The sequence below is a fragment of the Sphaerodactylus townsendi genome, linkage group LG13, assembly GCF_021028975.2.
Source record: "Sphaerodactylus townsendi isolate TG3544 linkage group LG13, MPM_Stown_v2.3, whole genome shotgun sequence".
Classification (NCBI taxonomy): domain Eukaryota; kingdom Metazoa; phylum Chordata; class Lepidosauria; order Squamata; family Sphaerodactylidae; genus Sphaerodactylus; species Sphaerodactylus townsendi.
This window is the reverse complement of record NC_059437.1, coordinates 8,551,556-8,565,759: the sequence shown is the minus strand read 5'-3', so window position 1 is coordinate 8,565,759 and position 14,204 is coordinate 8,551,556. Positions and strand designations below refer to the sequence as shown.

Here is a 14,204-nt window from a genome sequence, read left to right as displayed (position 1 = left end):
TCGGGAACCTGTGAGAACCTGCTGGATCCCACCTCTGAAAAGCCCTCACTACAGTAAACAGTGGCCTGCTCAACAGGGCTTCAATTGGTGACCTGATCTTGGCTTTTCCCAACACTGGGCCCAATCCATATTCATATTGGCAATAGAATCTCCATCCTAGTCCTCTTTTCAAAGGATTTACCTTTTCTAAGTATGTGTAGCTCCATATTTTACCATCTGCCCATGTCCTGGAAATGATCTTCCCGCTTGGGTCGTACTCCATTTTTTCAGTCCACGTCCCTCTTTGAATATAAGTCACTAATCCCGAATGAGAGTACGTGATGTTCACTTCGTTGTATTTGCTGATGGGGGACCATAGGATGGGACGGCCGGCTTGGTCATACAGAATCCGAAGAGTGAACTTCCGATGGTCATCATAGATCTTTCCGGTTCTGGTGAGGTGGTCAAAATCAATTGACAGCAGGTTTCTGTTGTGAGCCTAAAATGAAATATGGAAATTAGCAAGAAAGGCATGATAGATATATGTCGCTGTGCCTTGGCCAGACCCTCCATCCAGGTATATTTTTGCCTACTCTGACTAGCCCTATATCTCCATTTACAACATCAGCTATCTGATTCTTTAACTGAACATACTAGGACAGTGATGGCGAACCTTTTTGAGACCGAGTGCCCAAATTGCAACCCAAAACCCACTTACTTGTCGCAAAGTGCCAACACGGCAATTTAACCCGAATACTGATGTTTTAGTTTATAAAAAATGGTTGGCTCAGAGGCGTGCATCACTCAGGAGTAAGCTTGGTGGTAGTCGATGGCTTGGCTTTGAAGCAACCGTGCAACTCTTCCAACAGATGAATTACAACCCTAGGAGGGTTTACTCAGAAGCAAGCCCCATTGCCAGCAACTGAGCTTACTCCCAGGTAAAGGATCGCGCTTTAGTTCTTCGCATGAAAATCAGTGGGGTTTAACAGCTCTTAACAGGATTACCTACACTGCTTCCCCAAAACTAGATCTTAGGTTTAATGCTAATAATCGAGCCCAGTGGCCCAGGCCAGCCTAGATGTGTGGGGGGGAGGGCACACTCTGTATGCGCGTGCCCAAAGAGAGGGCTCTGAGTGCCACCTCTGGCACCCGTGCCATAAGTTTGCCACCACTGTACTGGGAATTGAGCCTGGAGCTTTCAGCATGCTAAGCAGATGTTCTAACCCTGGGCCATAGCTCCATCCTATTATATCCTCCTCCTCCTCCTCGCCATCATCATCACCATCCGTTTTATATGCCACTCCTCCCAAGGAAGGCTCAGGGCAACTTTCACCATACACAATACAGTTAAAATCAATATAATATACAATTCAGTTTAAGACCCATTAGCAATTCACAATGAACCAACTTGACCAATTAACAAAATAAGTATAATGCTATGCAATTCAGTTAAAACCAATTAACAATGTATTTTAAGATAGTAAAAATATACTCCTGGAGGGGAAAAAAGGATTGGGTTAAAAGAAAAGAGAGGGGAGTGCGGAAGAAGAAAGGTGAGCTCTGGACTGCAACCAGTAGCTTCCTCCCCCCATATGCTCTGTCTCCACTGTTGTACCCATACCTGGCCACACTTTTTGGTTAGTGAAATAGACAATTTAACACTGCTATGAAAAAGCTCCTTTTCATTTGAACATCATTCTCAGGATACTCATATTTCCTTACTAACTCTCAGTCACTAAGTTTTCACACGGCTTCATTTGGGATAAAGTTTTTTTACACAGGAATCTCCAGGTCCAAATCCTGAAATATAGGAAAACTAGCAGGCCTGGCCACACTTCGCTGTGGCTGAGGGCAGTGAGGTCTGAAAGGGAGGAGGAAGCGGAGAGGCGTAACGGACCGTTTGGGTGGGAACGCTTTTCCTTTCTCTCCCTGTGAGTTTTGGAGGCGCTGGTGTGGCTGAGAGTAGCTCCTCGTTCCTCGATGGGGGCTGGCTTGGTTGTTCCTAACGCCCCTCTGCGCAAGCGGGTTGCCACCGGCAGTCCACGCAGTGAAGCAGCGAGGGAAGCGAGAGACTGCGGACCTCCCTATATAACTGAACTGCTCTTCCCCTCTGGGAAGACGCAGCCACTCACTCCCTTCCTTTTCTAGGCAGACCTTGGAAACCAGTCTGTGGCTTCGCTGCGGCTCACTGTGGGGAGGAAGGTAGGGAAGGGAGGAGGAAAGGGAGAGGAGTACCGGCTTTTCCAAATGGCTCGGCTTGGAATGCTCCTCCTTCCTGTCCCGGTGTGTTTCTGGGGGATTCCAGGTTCGCCTGGCATGTGCGTGCACGCTGCTGCTAAGGCGGCCAAGCCACGCCCCCCGGCACGGCAGCCCCTTATCGGTCCATTGCAGGTTTGGGAAAACGTGCCTTTTACCAGGCTCCGGTGTGACCTGTGAGCCCGGTGAAGATCCGAAAACATGCCCGCAATGGGAAGCCATGCTGTGTCCAAATTTGGGGGCGATCCGTCCAGCCGTTTCCGCGTTAGGGCATGAGTAACAAACTCATGGTTAGCTTTTTATATATATATAGATGTGCTCCTGAGATCTGATTTCTCCATTGCTACAGAACTGTCTTTTCCATATTCCCATGCTGTGCATGCATTCATTTCTCACATTTATGTATCCTCCTCCTTGAAAATGACAGGACAATTCAATCCATTTTTTTTCTCACACACAATGACCACTGCAGGTTTGGCCAAAGATTATACAGAGAGCCTCATGGCTCAAGCAGAGGTTTGAATCCAGATCTCCCCAATCCAAACCCATTCCAGCCACTTTACTGCAGCAGCTCTTAAACCCAGCATTCAAACATGTGCTTGATATATTACAAGCATAATACAAAGAGATTTGAGCAGATCACCTGCCTCTCACCTGTCACTCCTCAGTATACTCGGAATTAAGGCAAAGATAACAGGGTGTGTTTCCATCTCTCTCTCTCAAAAGCCATCTCTCCTGCTATTCTTTGCGATCTAGGATGCAATTTATGCTTCAAATGTCTAAGGCACAGCAATCTTATTTTCAACACCAGGGCTGAATCACGGAGAACGTGAAGGGAAATGTTTAAACAAATGCATATGCAGAATCAATATGCGGCAACGCAAACGGCGTCCGCTTGCATCTTATACAGCTACTGCCGCTTTTCACAGGTTCTCTACGGCCCAGGATGATCGACCTAACAGAAGATTATCAGTATGCCATAAAGAGAAAGATCCTCCTTAGCTGGAGGTTGCACGGATAAAGCAACAAAGCGGGGAGCAGGCAAAATGGAGGATCGGCTTGGCAGGGCACACTTCTCAGCAGGAGAATCTCAGTTAAACAAAAAAACCACAGGGGAAAAAACATGTTTATTCATGCAGTGATTTAAACCCAGTTTATTCATGCAGTGCGTACCTCGAAGCAAACAACCACAAAGTATGCACTGCATGAATAAATTGTGTTTTTCGACAATCCTTAGTGAAGGTCTAAAAATTATTATTATTATTATTATTTGGCTTAATAAACCGCCCAACCCGCAAAGGGCTCTGGGCGGTGTACAATGAGACATAAAACAAATACAATATAAGGTCTCATAAATACAATATAACGATAAAACATTAAAATTCATTAAAATACATTAGAGCAGCAATTCCAGAGATAACAAATAAAAATACATGCCCAGATGCATGCACAGATGGCGCCCAACCCAAAGGCCAAGAGGGCCAGCATTGCCCAAAAATGGATGGTATCAGCGATCAGGCAATGCTGAAGATGGCAAAACTGTCGTGGGGGCTACAGAGGGGGCAGGCAGTCTGTGGCTGGCATCCCCAAAGGCCTGGTGGAATAACTCGGTCTTGCAGGCCCTGCGGAACTCACCAAGGTCCCGCAGGGCCCAGACAGCAGATGGTAAAGCATTCCACCAGGACGGGGCCAGGGCTGTAAAGGCCCTGGCCCGGGTAGAGGCCAGCTGTATTGACGAGGGGCAGGGGACTACCAGCAAATTGGTAGTCCCCTATTTGGGACATATGGGGTTAGACGGTCTCTGAGGACCATGCTCTTCTGAGGACCATGCAATCAACTGCGGAGAAGCTGCCCTAGTTTATGCCAAAGTCCCACCGATACACATTTGCAGGCCCGTTCACATTTACCATTGGTTTTATAATCTGGCATTGGCAGACTTGCAGAAATCCTTGTTGTTCAATGTCATCAGAAAGCTTTAAAGAAAGAGAATCTAGGATGTGCGCCTTCAGACACGTACTGAAAGTACAGCGACTCCTCTATCTTTGTAAGCATACGTGTTATCTAGAAATAAGCCATCTTCCACTCTTGCATGAAAGACACAGCATGGGTAGTGGCTGAATGGCATTTCTCCAAGCACCAGCTGGCCCAGGGTATGAAATGAAGAAGAAAACCTACCTCATGGACTCGCTAGGGGGAGAAAAAATCGCATTGGTTTGGAAATTCAAAAGTCTTGCTTTACCATCCGAAATGTCTGAAAGCGGCGAAATGTCAGGATCTCGCAGAGCAGCGTTCGCAAGTGCAGCCAGCCCCACGGTGATCCCGTACAAAATAGCTGACAATCCTCTTTTTAAAAAAGCAAAATGAAAAGGTGCAATGGAATGTTTTTAATCCCTGCTTTCCTGCTAAGGACTGTTTTGCGCAAAAAAACCCTGACAATGTGGAACGATGCCCATGCAGCTGGTTTTTGCTGGAGGTGAGAATCAGGGCTAGTGGTCATAAATTATGAAACCTGTAAGTACAGAGCTGGCAAAAGGCAGAAGCACCAACTTCCCTAAACAGCCTTCAACAAAGAAACCTGCACAAGTCAGAACAGTGTGCCAAAGAGAAGCAGATACACCACTGAAGGGCATCTACGGAGCGAACACCACTGTAGGACGTAAACAAGAGGACTGAGACACAACCAAGGGTAGAGAAATGTTAGCCAGCTGGTTTCTGTAATAGTAAATGGATGACATTGCCACTTCTGGAGTACTGTAACTCCTGCTGAAGCAATGAATTCCTGGATCCTACATACATCATGGGAACTGTTAGAATGCAAGCCCATGGCAGAATAGGGAACCAGTTTCTGAGATGTGTCCTACCAGGCACTTCTCTATTAGTGTCATAGACAGTTCAGACTAAGTTGGATGCCAAATCTCAATTCTGGACTTTGATACTAACGGAAAAGCCCTCTGCTTGTCACATCACTCTCCACCTCACTGTGCATAGCAGCACATTATGCCCTTCCTGAAGCCTGTGCCATGGCAGTCTGGATAACAAATGCCACAGTCTTGGGAAAAGCTATGCCTACTCACAGAAGAGTATGCAAGCACTAACACAATCAGTTTTCCCGAGTCCTTTCTTCCCTAGCTTATCCAATCATAGCTTTTCCTGTCCTACTACTGGAGGACCATCAAACCTTACTTTGAATGGGAATGCCCTAAGTTGTAAATTCATAAACTCTGCCTGAAAGTTAATCAGGTACTGGACTCTCCCCAGCTCTGACCCATTTCAGCTATTTCCCACTCAGAGGTGGGATCCAGCAGGTTCTCACCAGTTCCTGAGAGTGGGTTACTAATTATTTGTGTGTGCTGAGAGGGGGTTACTAATTGGGTCCTCTTTTCCATCTCCACGCCCTCGCCTCCCCGAGAGGCATACTGTCTTTGAACGTGAAGGTCCATATAGCAATTGCGACCAATAATGTAACTCCCTGAACTGGGTTAATCCCTTTCAGGTACTGCAATTCATTGATTCTCGGCCTTTCGTACCTTTTATCTCACCAGTCTCTATCAAAAAACCTGTGTGTTTCACCATTGCTGTGTTCAGATTTGTGAGTTGGGGCATTTTCTATAATGTGATGATGATTTAGAAATGACCTGGTGCAAAAAAAATGTTTGGGGTTGTGGTGGGGTGGCTGCCCATGTGGGGGGGGCATCCAACTCAGGTTTTGCCCAGGGCTCAGGTTTGCCTAGGTATGCCTCTGCCCCCTTTGCTGAGGGGGGGCTGGCGAGGGAATCTGTTACTAAAATTTTTGGATCCCACCACTGTTCCCACTGTATTGTTCTCTCCTGAGAATGGAACTCTGTTTTGTCCAGGAAGATTGCCTCTCTTAGCATTGCCAGAGAGTCAAATTTTCCTGTTTCAAGGTTTTCCAAATGAAAGCCCCTTGCCTTTTGGACCCTGAACTGCCTTTAGTTCAGTTTCACTGTGCCTGACATCACCCCCCTCTCACTGCACCCAACTCAGGTGTTGGATCCTGCCTCCTTGGACTTTTTGTCTGGAACTGGTAAATATCACCCTCCATGCAACAACCTCTATTATTTTCATCTATTCTTCATCTCTAGCAATACTCTAGACTTCTTGAAACTCTGTATGTGTGGTGTGTGTGTTTTTTGCCAAACTGCCTGCGTACCTTTTACTGTTTTTGCTCTTTAATAAAATTGTCACACTTCACTTAAACTCTGGTTTCCTGTGGCTTTCTTAAAAAGAAAAAAACCCCGGTAAAATATGGGTGGGAAAGATCCCAGTTACCTCCTCTCACAGTCTGTTCCCACTAAATCACCAACCTAAAACAAGACAGACCCCACTAATTTGGGTAACTGAGGGCCTTTCCCCACTTTTCCCTCGGCCGCCATCGCTGCACGCAATTCCCAGTGCGCACCATCCCTGGCGCGTCCCCCAGGCATCCCCACGACGCTTCCCCAGGCGTCCCCATCAAAAGGCGCCCTTTGCAAGAGCACCAGGGATGCCTCGCGCTGAGGGGGCGTGACAGCGGCAGCGTTGGGACAGCTGTGCTGTCGCCGCCCCTCTCGTGGGGAGTGCCGGGGTAAGTGGGGAAAGGCCCTGAGTCCCATGGTAAGCTGTGGTGCTGCAGTCAAAGTTCTGCTCACAACCAGAGCTTGATCCTTCAAGCAACTGCCTCAAGGTTGACTCAGCCTCCCATCCTCCTGAGGTCGGTAAAATGAGGATGCAACTTAATGGGAGGAAAGTGTAGATAACCGGGGATGGCAATGGCAAACAAACCCATACAAATAGTCTGACTAGCAAATCTCATGATGTGATGCAGTGGTGGGATCCAAAAATTTTAGTAACAGGTTCCCATGGTGGTGGGATTCAAACTGTGGCGTAGCGCCAATGGGGCTGGGTGGGGCATGACGGGGGTGTGGCCGGGCATTCTGGGGGTTGGGCATTCCTGGGCGGGGCTGTGGCAAGGATGCAGCCACTGCGCCGGTCCTTGGGTGGGAAACGAATGCACGCAGGCGCAGGCTGCCACGCACGCCGGTGCACCTCCTGCTAGACTGCTTCAAGTTCTGCACGCTACTGCTGAGAGGAGGGGCGTAACTAAGGCAAAAATCACGTGGCAAAATCACCAATTAGTAACCCCCTCTCGGCACACACAAATAATCAGTAACCTACTCTCGGGAACCTGTGAGAACCTGCAGGATCCCACCTCTGATGTGATGCCACCCCATGGTGAGTAATGGCCCAGTGCTTGCACAGTGGATTACCTCTCCCTCCCACGTACTCGAAGGAAAGAGAGGGTCTAACGGTTCTAAGAATGATCGGTCAAAAAGTCCCTTCAGTGAGAACACAGAGGTGGCAGAGATCACAGGTGTGGCTTCCATTTGGCTTTCCAAGGCATATTGCGAGTGTGTAGAGGTGTGATCTGGATTAGGACAATGCAGGGAGGGAAGACGGAGTTTGAACCTTTACTTCCCATACAGTTTCACTGATCAGGGGTAGTCTTAGTGATTCTGGGGGCCTGGGCAAAAGGATGGGGTCCCTGAATGACTGCACCTCCCCCCCTCATCTGGACAACCCAAGGCCAAAGAAAGGGGAGCCACTGAGCCAGCTGCTGAGGGGATTGGTGATGTGGTAATGCTGCAGAGGTAGCTGCTAAGCAGGTGGGCAGGCACAGCTGCAACCCAGCCAGATGCCTGAGAGCCAGCAGGGGAGGGGGTCATGGTGGCAGCAGCCTGCTCTCCCCGTTTCCCTCCTTGGTCCATGAGGTGAGGCTGAAAGCAGTTAGGCTCCGCCCAGCCTACGGGGCCACTCCAGATGCCCCTTGTCTAAGGTTGCCCCTGGTTAGAGTGATGACTGACACAAAGGCCTGTTAATTGGCAAACTACCCAAGAAGAACTGGTTGGCTTCTTTGGCTCAATTCAGCTCTGCTCCAAAAGGGATGGCTGAGGTTTTTCGGTGGGTTTGCAACTTAAGTTATGAATATCTTCATCTGTACATTGCGCAGGGTTAGGCAGAGGTGACCACTGATTCCTTTGTGAAATGCGGAGGTGTGGCTCTTACGATGGTGGGAAATGACTTATGGCAACCCCATAGGGTTCTGAGGGCAAAAAAAAGATTTGGAGGTGGTTTGCCACTGCTTGCCTCCGCATGGGATGAGAGACTTCTGAATGGCCCAGGGTCACACAGCCGGCTTCATTGTGAAGAAACAGGGAATCAAACTCGGTTCTCCAGATTAGAGTCCCCTGCTCTTAACCAATAGGAGCAGCAGTGGCATAGTGGTTAAGAGCAGGTGTACTCTAATCTGGAGGAACCGGGTTTGATTCCCTGCTCTGCTGCCTGACCTGTGGAGGCTTATCTGGGGAATTCAGATTAGCCTGTGCACTCCAACACACGCCAGTTGGGTGACCTTGGGCTAGACAAAGTTCTTCTGAGCTCTCTCAGCCCCACCTACCTCACAGGGTGTTTGTTGTGAGGGGGGAAGGGAAAGGAGAGAAATGGGGGATATAAATCCAAATCTTCTTCTTCTTCTTCTTCTTCTTCTTCTTCTTCTTCTTCTTCTTCTTCTTCTTCTTCTTCTTCTTCTTCTTCTTCTTCTTCTTCTTCTTCTTCTTCTTCTTCTTCTTCTTCATCATCATCATCATCATCATCATCATCATCATCATCATCATCATCATCATCATCATCATCATCACACAGGCTCCCAAAACTCTTATAGTGTCCCCATAAGAAGAGTTCTACCATTTTTAAAGCCTATTTTGTCCTTAATCTGATGTATGCCTCTGCAATGCATACAGTGTCTGCACATGTTGAACTCTGACCAGGAATGGGGGTTTTCACATAGGTAAAATGAATGTTTACTCAATGAATGCAATCCGCAAAAAACAAGGAGCCGCGACCAAGTACTAATGGATTCAGCTGGTCTTAGGCAGGCAGAAAAGCTATTAAATTCCACTGCTTTCAATGGCATTTGAGGTACTCTCCGCCCTGCAGATTGGGCCCAGAATGTTTAATGCCTCTAATTACTACCCAGGTGTGATTTCACGCAAGGTAGAATGTGTCCTTCCCTATATTTAGACATAAACCATTTTTGAAAGCAGGAGTTTGCTCTTCAGCTCACGTTGCTACATGTTTAGATACATGTGCTTCCAAGTTTAATGCCAGCCGTTTATAAAAACTATAACGCTCCGAGAGATTGCGGTAACTTCTACTGATGGTTAAATAAAGTGCACCCCCTGAGCTGAGCTTGAACCACATATGGTTAACAAATGACATTTGCCATTTTAAACACACACTTTGTCAAATTACAAAATGACTTCGCCAGGTGAGTAAGAAGTGAAACTTTGCTAATATGCTTTTGGCATGGATACATGCTTTTACTTAGTGGCTGTTTGGAGACCATTAGAGTCTATCTACAGCAAGATAGAAAGTAGTAAATGAAGAGGATAGTAACCAATTAAGAGATAAGGCCACGACTACTTCCTAAAGTGCACCGTTATTAGTGATATGATGAAATTCAGGATTGTATGCATTATTCACTGCTGTAAGATGATTCTTAGCTAAATTATGTGTCCCAAGTTGTCTGCCAGAGCTAAATTGTGCTTAGTGGTAATTTTCAAGTTCCAAGTATTTCACTTAAGTATGCTTCTGTAACCCTTATGGTAGAAGAATATTATTATCCTCATGTGAGGTTAAGAGAAATGGGCATGTGTAAGGCTATGCTGAATACAAAACCTACCTGCAAATCCACAGCTTTTGAGGACACATGAAAACAATGCCCCCTACAGTATGATACCCCCTGCTAATTCCTACTCAATACAAAATCCAACTCAGCTCTATTCAATAGGGCTCATTCCCATGAAAGTGTTCTTAGGACCACTCTATAACTCTTTAGCCCTTTTCTTTGTGGAGATTTAAGGGACAATGTGCCAGCAGTTCTTTGGGCGGTATTGCCTAGGAAGAAAAGGGGAGGAGAAGCTGCAAGGCAACTGGAGCTGAGCCAGTTAAACCATTCCCGTCTGGTTGTGTCCAATAATCTTTCCTCCATCACCCTTTTGCTTGATTGTTTCTTTTGTCTTCAAGACGAAAGAGGCAGGAGAAGGGAAATGAATGCCCAGTTTCACTCAGCTTGGTATCTCGATCCACTTTCAATGCACTTTGCAGCTGTGCGGAATAGCCAAATCCACTTGCAAACAATTGTGAGAGTGGATTGAAAGTACACTGTTCTGCACATGCGGAAGGGCCCTTTTTCGTGTTGCACTCAGATCTGGCAGTCGGTGATGGTGAGGCATTTCTCCTTTACAGGCACAGTCAATGAGGATGCATCATTTAAATGCTTTTCAGAGTGAGGAAGCTGCGTAACAGACTCCCCCAGATGGAGTTGCTGGCTGATGGATTTGCTGAGCGGGTAGCCTCAGTAGCACGGTGCATCACAAAAATCCAGAGGATTTATGTGGCTATGAAGGAAATTTGATTTTGACTTTATTTTTATAGCAGATTGGGGAGGCGAGAAATCAAGCAAGGATTAGATATTTCACAGGCTATAAAACCCATGGTAACTTTTATATTCTAACACATTTCCAATAAATTAGTTAACCAGAAATTGGTATTTCTCTTTTTTCCATGACCTTTTTGTATTACTATATAGGTTTCGGTCTGCAGGAATCAAACCAACTAAAACCTATAAGAATTTCAGCTCCCCAATATAACATGATCAGTGCAGTTTTCATATAACTGCCTCTACACTGAAATAGTTCCCAATATCCTTCCAGGATCAGAAACCACCAGGGCCCGATGGGCTAGATTCCTGTTTTTCTACACAGCCTGCCAATCCGGACCTCTGTCAGAAAGGTTGCCGGCACCAACAGATTTTTATTGATGATGCTGTAACACAGATGATAAACCTTAGGTTTTCCCTTTAATGTGTGATGGCTCGCTGCTTATGACTTTTGTCATGAAAGTAACTAAGAAGATTTTTATTGGAACAACATTATGTATAAGAGAAGAACCATTTTAATCATTGTCAGTGCCCCTGTACCCATATCCAGAGGAGTATTGGGGGAAAATAACACCACCACCCCATAGCCCCATCCCCTGCGCCCCACATACCTTAGCCGGCAGAGGAGGGTGGCGGCAGTCCTGGGCAGCTTTGTGGGGGCGCCCGCCAAGCTGTGTCGAGGGGCGCCCGGCGGGCCCATGGCAGGCTCCAGGTCTGGTTGCTCCTGAAGGAGCAGCCCAGCTGGGAGCCTGCCATGGCCCACTGGGGCCCCCCCATGAGATCTAATGGGTGGCGCCTGGGGTCAATTGTCCCCCCAAGTCCCTCTGGCAGATACGCCACTGCCCATATCCTGCCATTTGTTGGCACCAAACAATAGGGGTTAAGCAGCAGCTACATGAAGCTGATTCACTGGGTTGCTGTGTGGTTTCCGGGCTGTATGGCCGTGTTCTAGCAGCATTCTCTCCTGACGTTTCGCCTGCATCTGTGGCTGGCATAACAACTTCATTGTTACTCACTTGCCAGGCCACTCCTATTCAGATGCCCTCACCTATTGAAGAAGAAGACTTTATTTACAGTCAATGACCAGATGTGCCCTCACCTATTGACCTTTACTCACAGGCATATATACTCCACTTGCTTTCCTTTCCTACTATCAGATCCTCTGAAGATGCCAGCCACAGATGCAGGCGAAACGTCAGGAGAGAATGCTGCTAGAACACGGCCATACAGCCCGGAAACCACACAGCACCCCAGTGATTCTGGCCGTGAAAGCCTTCGACAATACATTGAAGCTGATTCAATTTCAACTGAGGCCACAGTTCCACAGTGGAGCTACCAGTCCTTATAAAGCAGCATCTAATTAATGCGAAATAAATTGGGCGTGGGGAAAAAGGCAGAAAAATTGCAACTGTATCCTTGTTGTTGCATCTCGCCCTCCACCTTTCTGTTTCATACAGGCCATTTTAATCACCTTAAATAGAGTCCCATTCCAGCTTGCTGAGGATGATTAATAGCTGTTTCTACTCTCCATCGAGGAATGAAATAACTGAATGTCTTATTCCCCATGCATGATCCATAATGGGGACCGGTCATGAACTAGAGAAAGCATTGCTTCAACGGGAGGAGAGAGGCTGCCAAAAAAATGGGGTGGGGAGGCGGGTTTCCCCTTTTCCAAATAAACCTAAAGACATTGTCCCCAAAGGCATGTGATTTTGACCCACCCGTGAGTCATCTTGCCCTTTCCCGCACTCAAGCCAATCTCATAATCGCTCGAAAGAACCGCAAAGCTGCTGGATCTTACAACTAACTCTCTGCTAGGACGAGAGACCCTTGAAGAGTGCGTGCCATTGAAATGGCGACAAACTCGCCCGCGCCCACCAGAGGCACCAAAAACACTTTCCCGTCGCACCTCGCCAACTCCACTTCAACCAGTTAACTTTTCCAGCAGTGTTACACTGAGCAAGAGCGAGAGCAACAAGAGACACAATGGCCCTTTCCCCACTTACGCAATTTCCAGCGCGCGCAATTCCTGGCACGCACCCCGGCTTCCCCACGACCCTGCGCTCTTTAGGAAAGTAGCGCGGGGCTTAAGGTAAGTGGGGAAAGGGCCATTATTAGGAGAGGAAAAGGGGAGGAGAGAAAAAGGGGAGGAGAAGGGAAGAGGAAAAAGAGGCACACGTGGGCTAGTTGCAATTAACAAGTCGGATGGTTAAGCAAACATATAATTGTAATTTAAGTAGATAAGCCCCTGAAGGCTCCAATTTTCAAAAAATGTGCTTGAGGGGAAACTTGGAACTGAAATATCTTCCTCGCAATATCCCATTTTGTAGCCTTTATTCGATTCCCAGGGCCAAGTTTCTTGCAGTCATTTTAGCTGCCAGACAACATTTCAGTCATTTTCAGTGGCAGACAAAATAATTCAGCTTTTATCTTACGAGGATCACTATGCCAGCTGTATGATGTCACTGTACGCCTTGGCCGTTTAAGAAGATTCCTGCTAGATTCTCTGCCTGGTGATTAACGGGCTGTAATGGATGCTATGTCCTGGTCTTGGCCATTTTGAAACTGTTTGTAACCTTGCTGCGTTTTCTTTTATTGCTACATTTATTACTGCCTCGGCGATTGTTTTTGTTATATAGTTATGGCTTTTGGACTTATGCAATAAATTTCATCTCCCTCCCTACCATTTGAAACCAGATCAAAGAGGGTTTTTTCTCTTCTCGATCCTATTGAAAATGGAGTATGGTTGCCAACTTAGTATTTTATAGTATAGTACAGCCATCTTAGTATTTTATAGTATAGTACAGCCATCTGTAGTTAGTATTTTATATATTATTTTATTGTAAATTATGTATTTGATGTTTTAAATTGTTTTAGTGTTGATGGACACCGCCCTGAGCCTTTGGGGAGGGCGGTATATAAATATAATAAATAAATATAATAAACAAACAAACAAACAAACAAACAAACTGTCTGGAGAAAAAATGTCATATCCTTTTAATGGAGACTTACAGCGCAATCCGGGGCGCGGGGGAGGATTCCTTCTCTGGAGGTTGTGCAAACTTACACTGGTGCATTTGCCCTCTGCAGGGCATTTGCGCCAGGAGAGGGGCAAACTCATCAGCCCCTGGCTGTAGCAGGGCCCTGGAATGCCCATCTGTGGCACCCAGTTCCCTGCCAGCACACCCACATTGCCCAGAGCTATGCGGGCATCCCAGGAGCATGCCAGGGGTGGGGTCAAACTTAGCTTCCAGAACCCTCTCAGCTCCCATACACCAGTGGGGCTGTTGATGGAGATAAAGCCAAGATTTTCACAGGATATCTCTATTCTCCCTTTAAAATGAGTTTCAGGTAGGATTTTTAAAACCAAAAAAACCCTTTGGACTGGGTGGAATGGCGCTCAAGTGGTGCTGTCCCCACACTGCTCAACATCTCTGGATTGAAGAAGTAGAAGAAGAAGAGTTGGATTTAT

At 46.8% G+C, this 14,204-nt stretch overlaps 1 protein-coding gene across 1 annotated transcript in view; it reads right to left on the bottom strand.

The window, feature by feature from the left end:
* The window catches only part of TENM1 (teneurin transmembrane protein 1), a 652,843-nt gene that overhangs the window by 27,412 nt on the left and 611,227 nt on the right, over positions 1-14,204 (bottom strand). Inside the window, exon 25 of the mRNA XM_048514741.1 lies at positions 182-478. Coding sequence (XP_048370698.1) covers positions 182-478 — 297 coding nt within the window. The remainder of the gene's footprint in view (positions 1-181; positions 479-14,204) is intronic.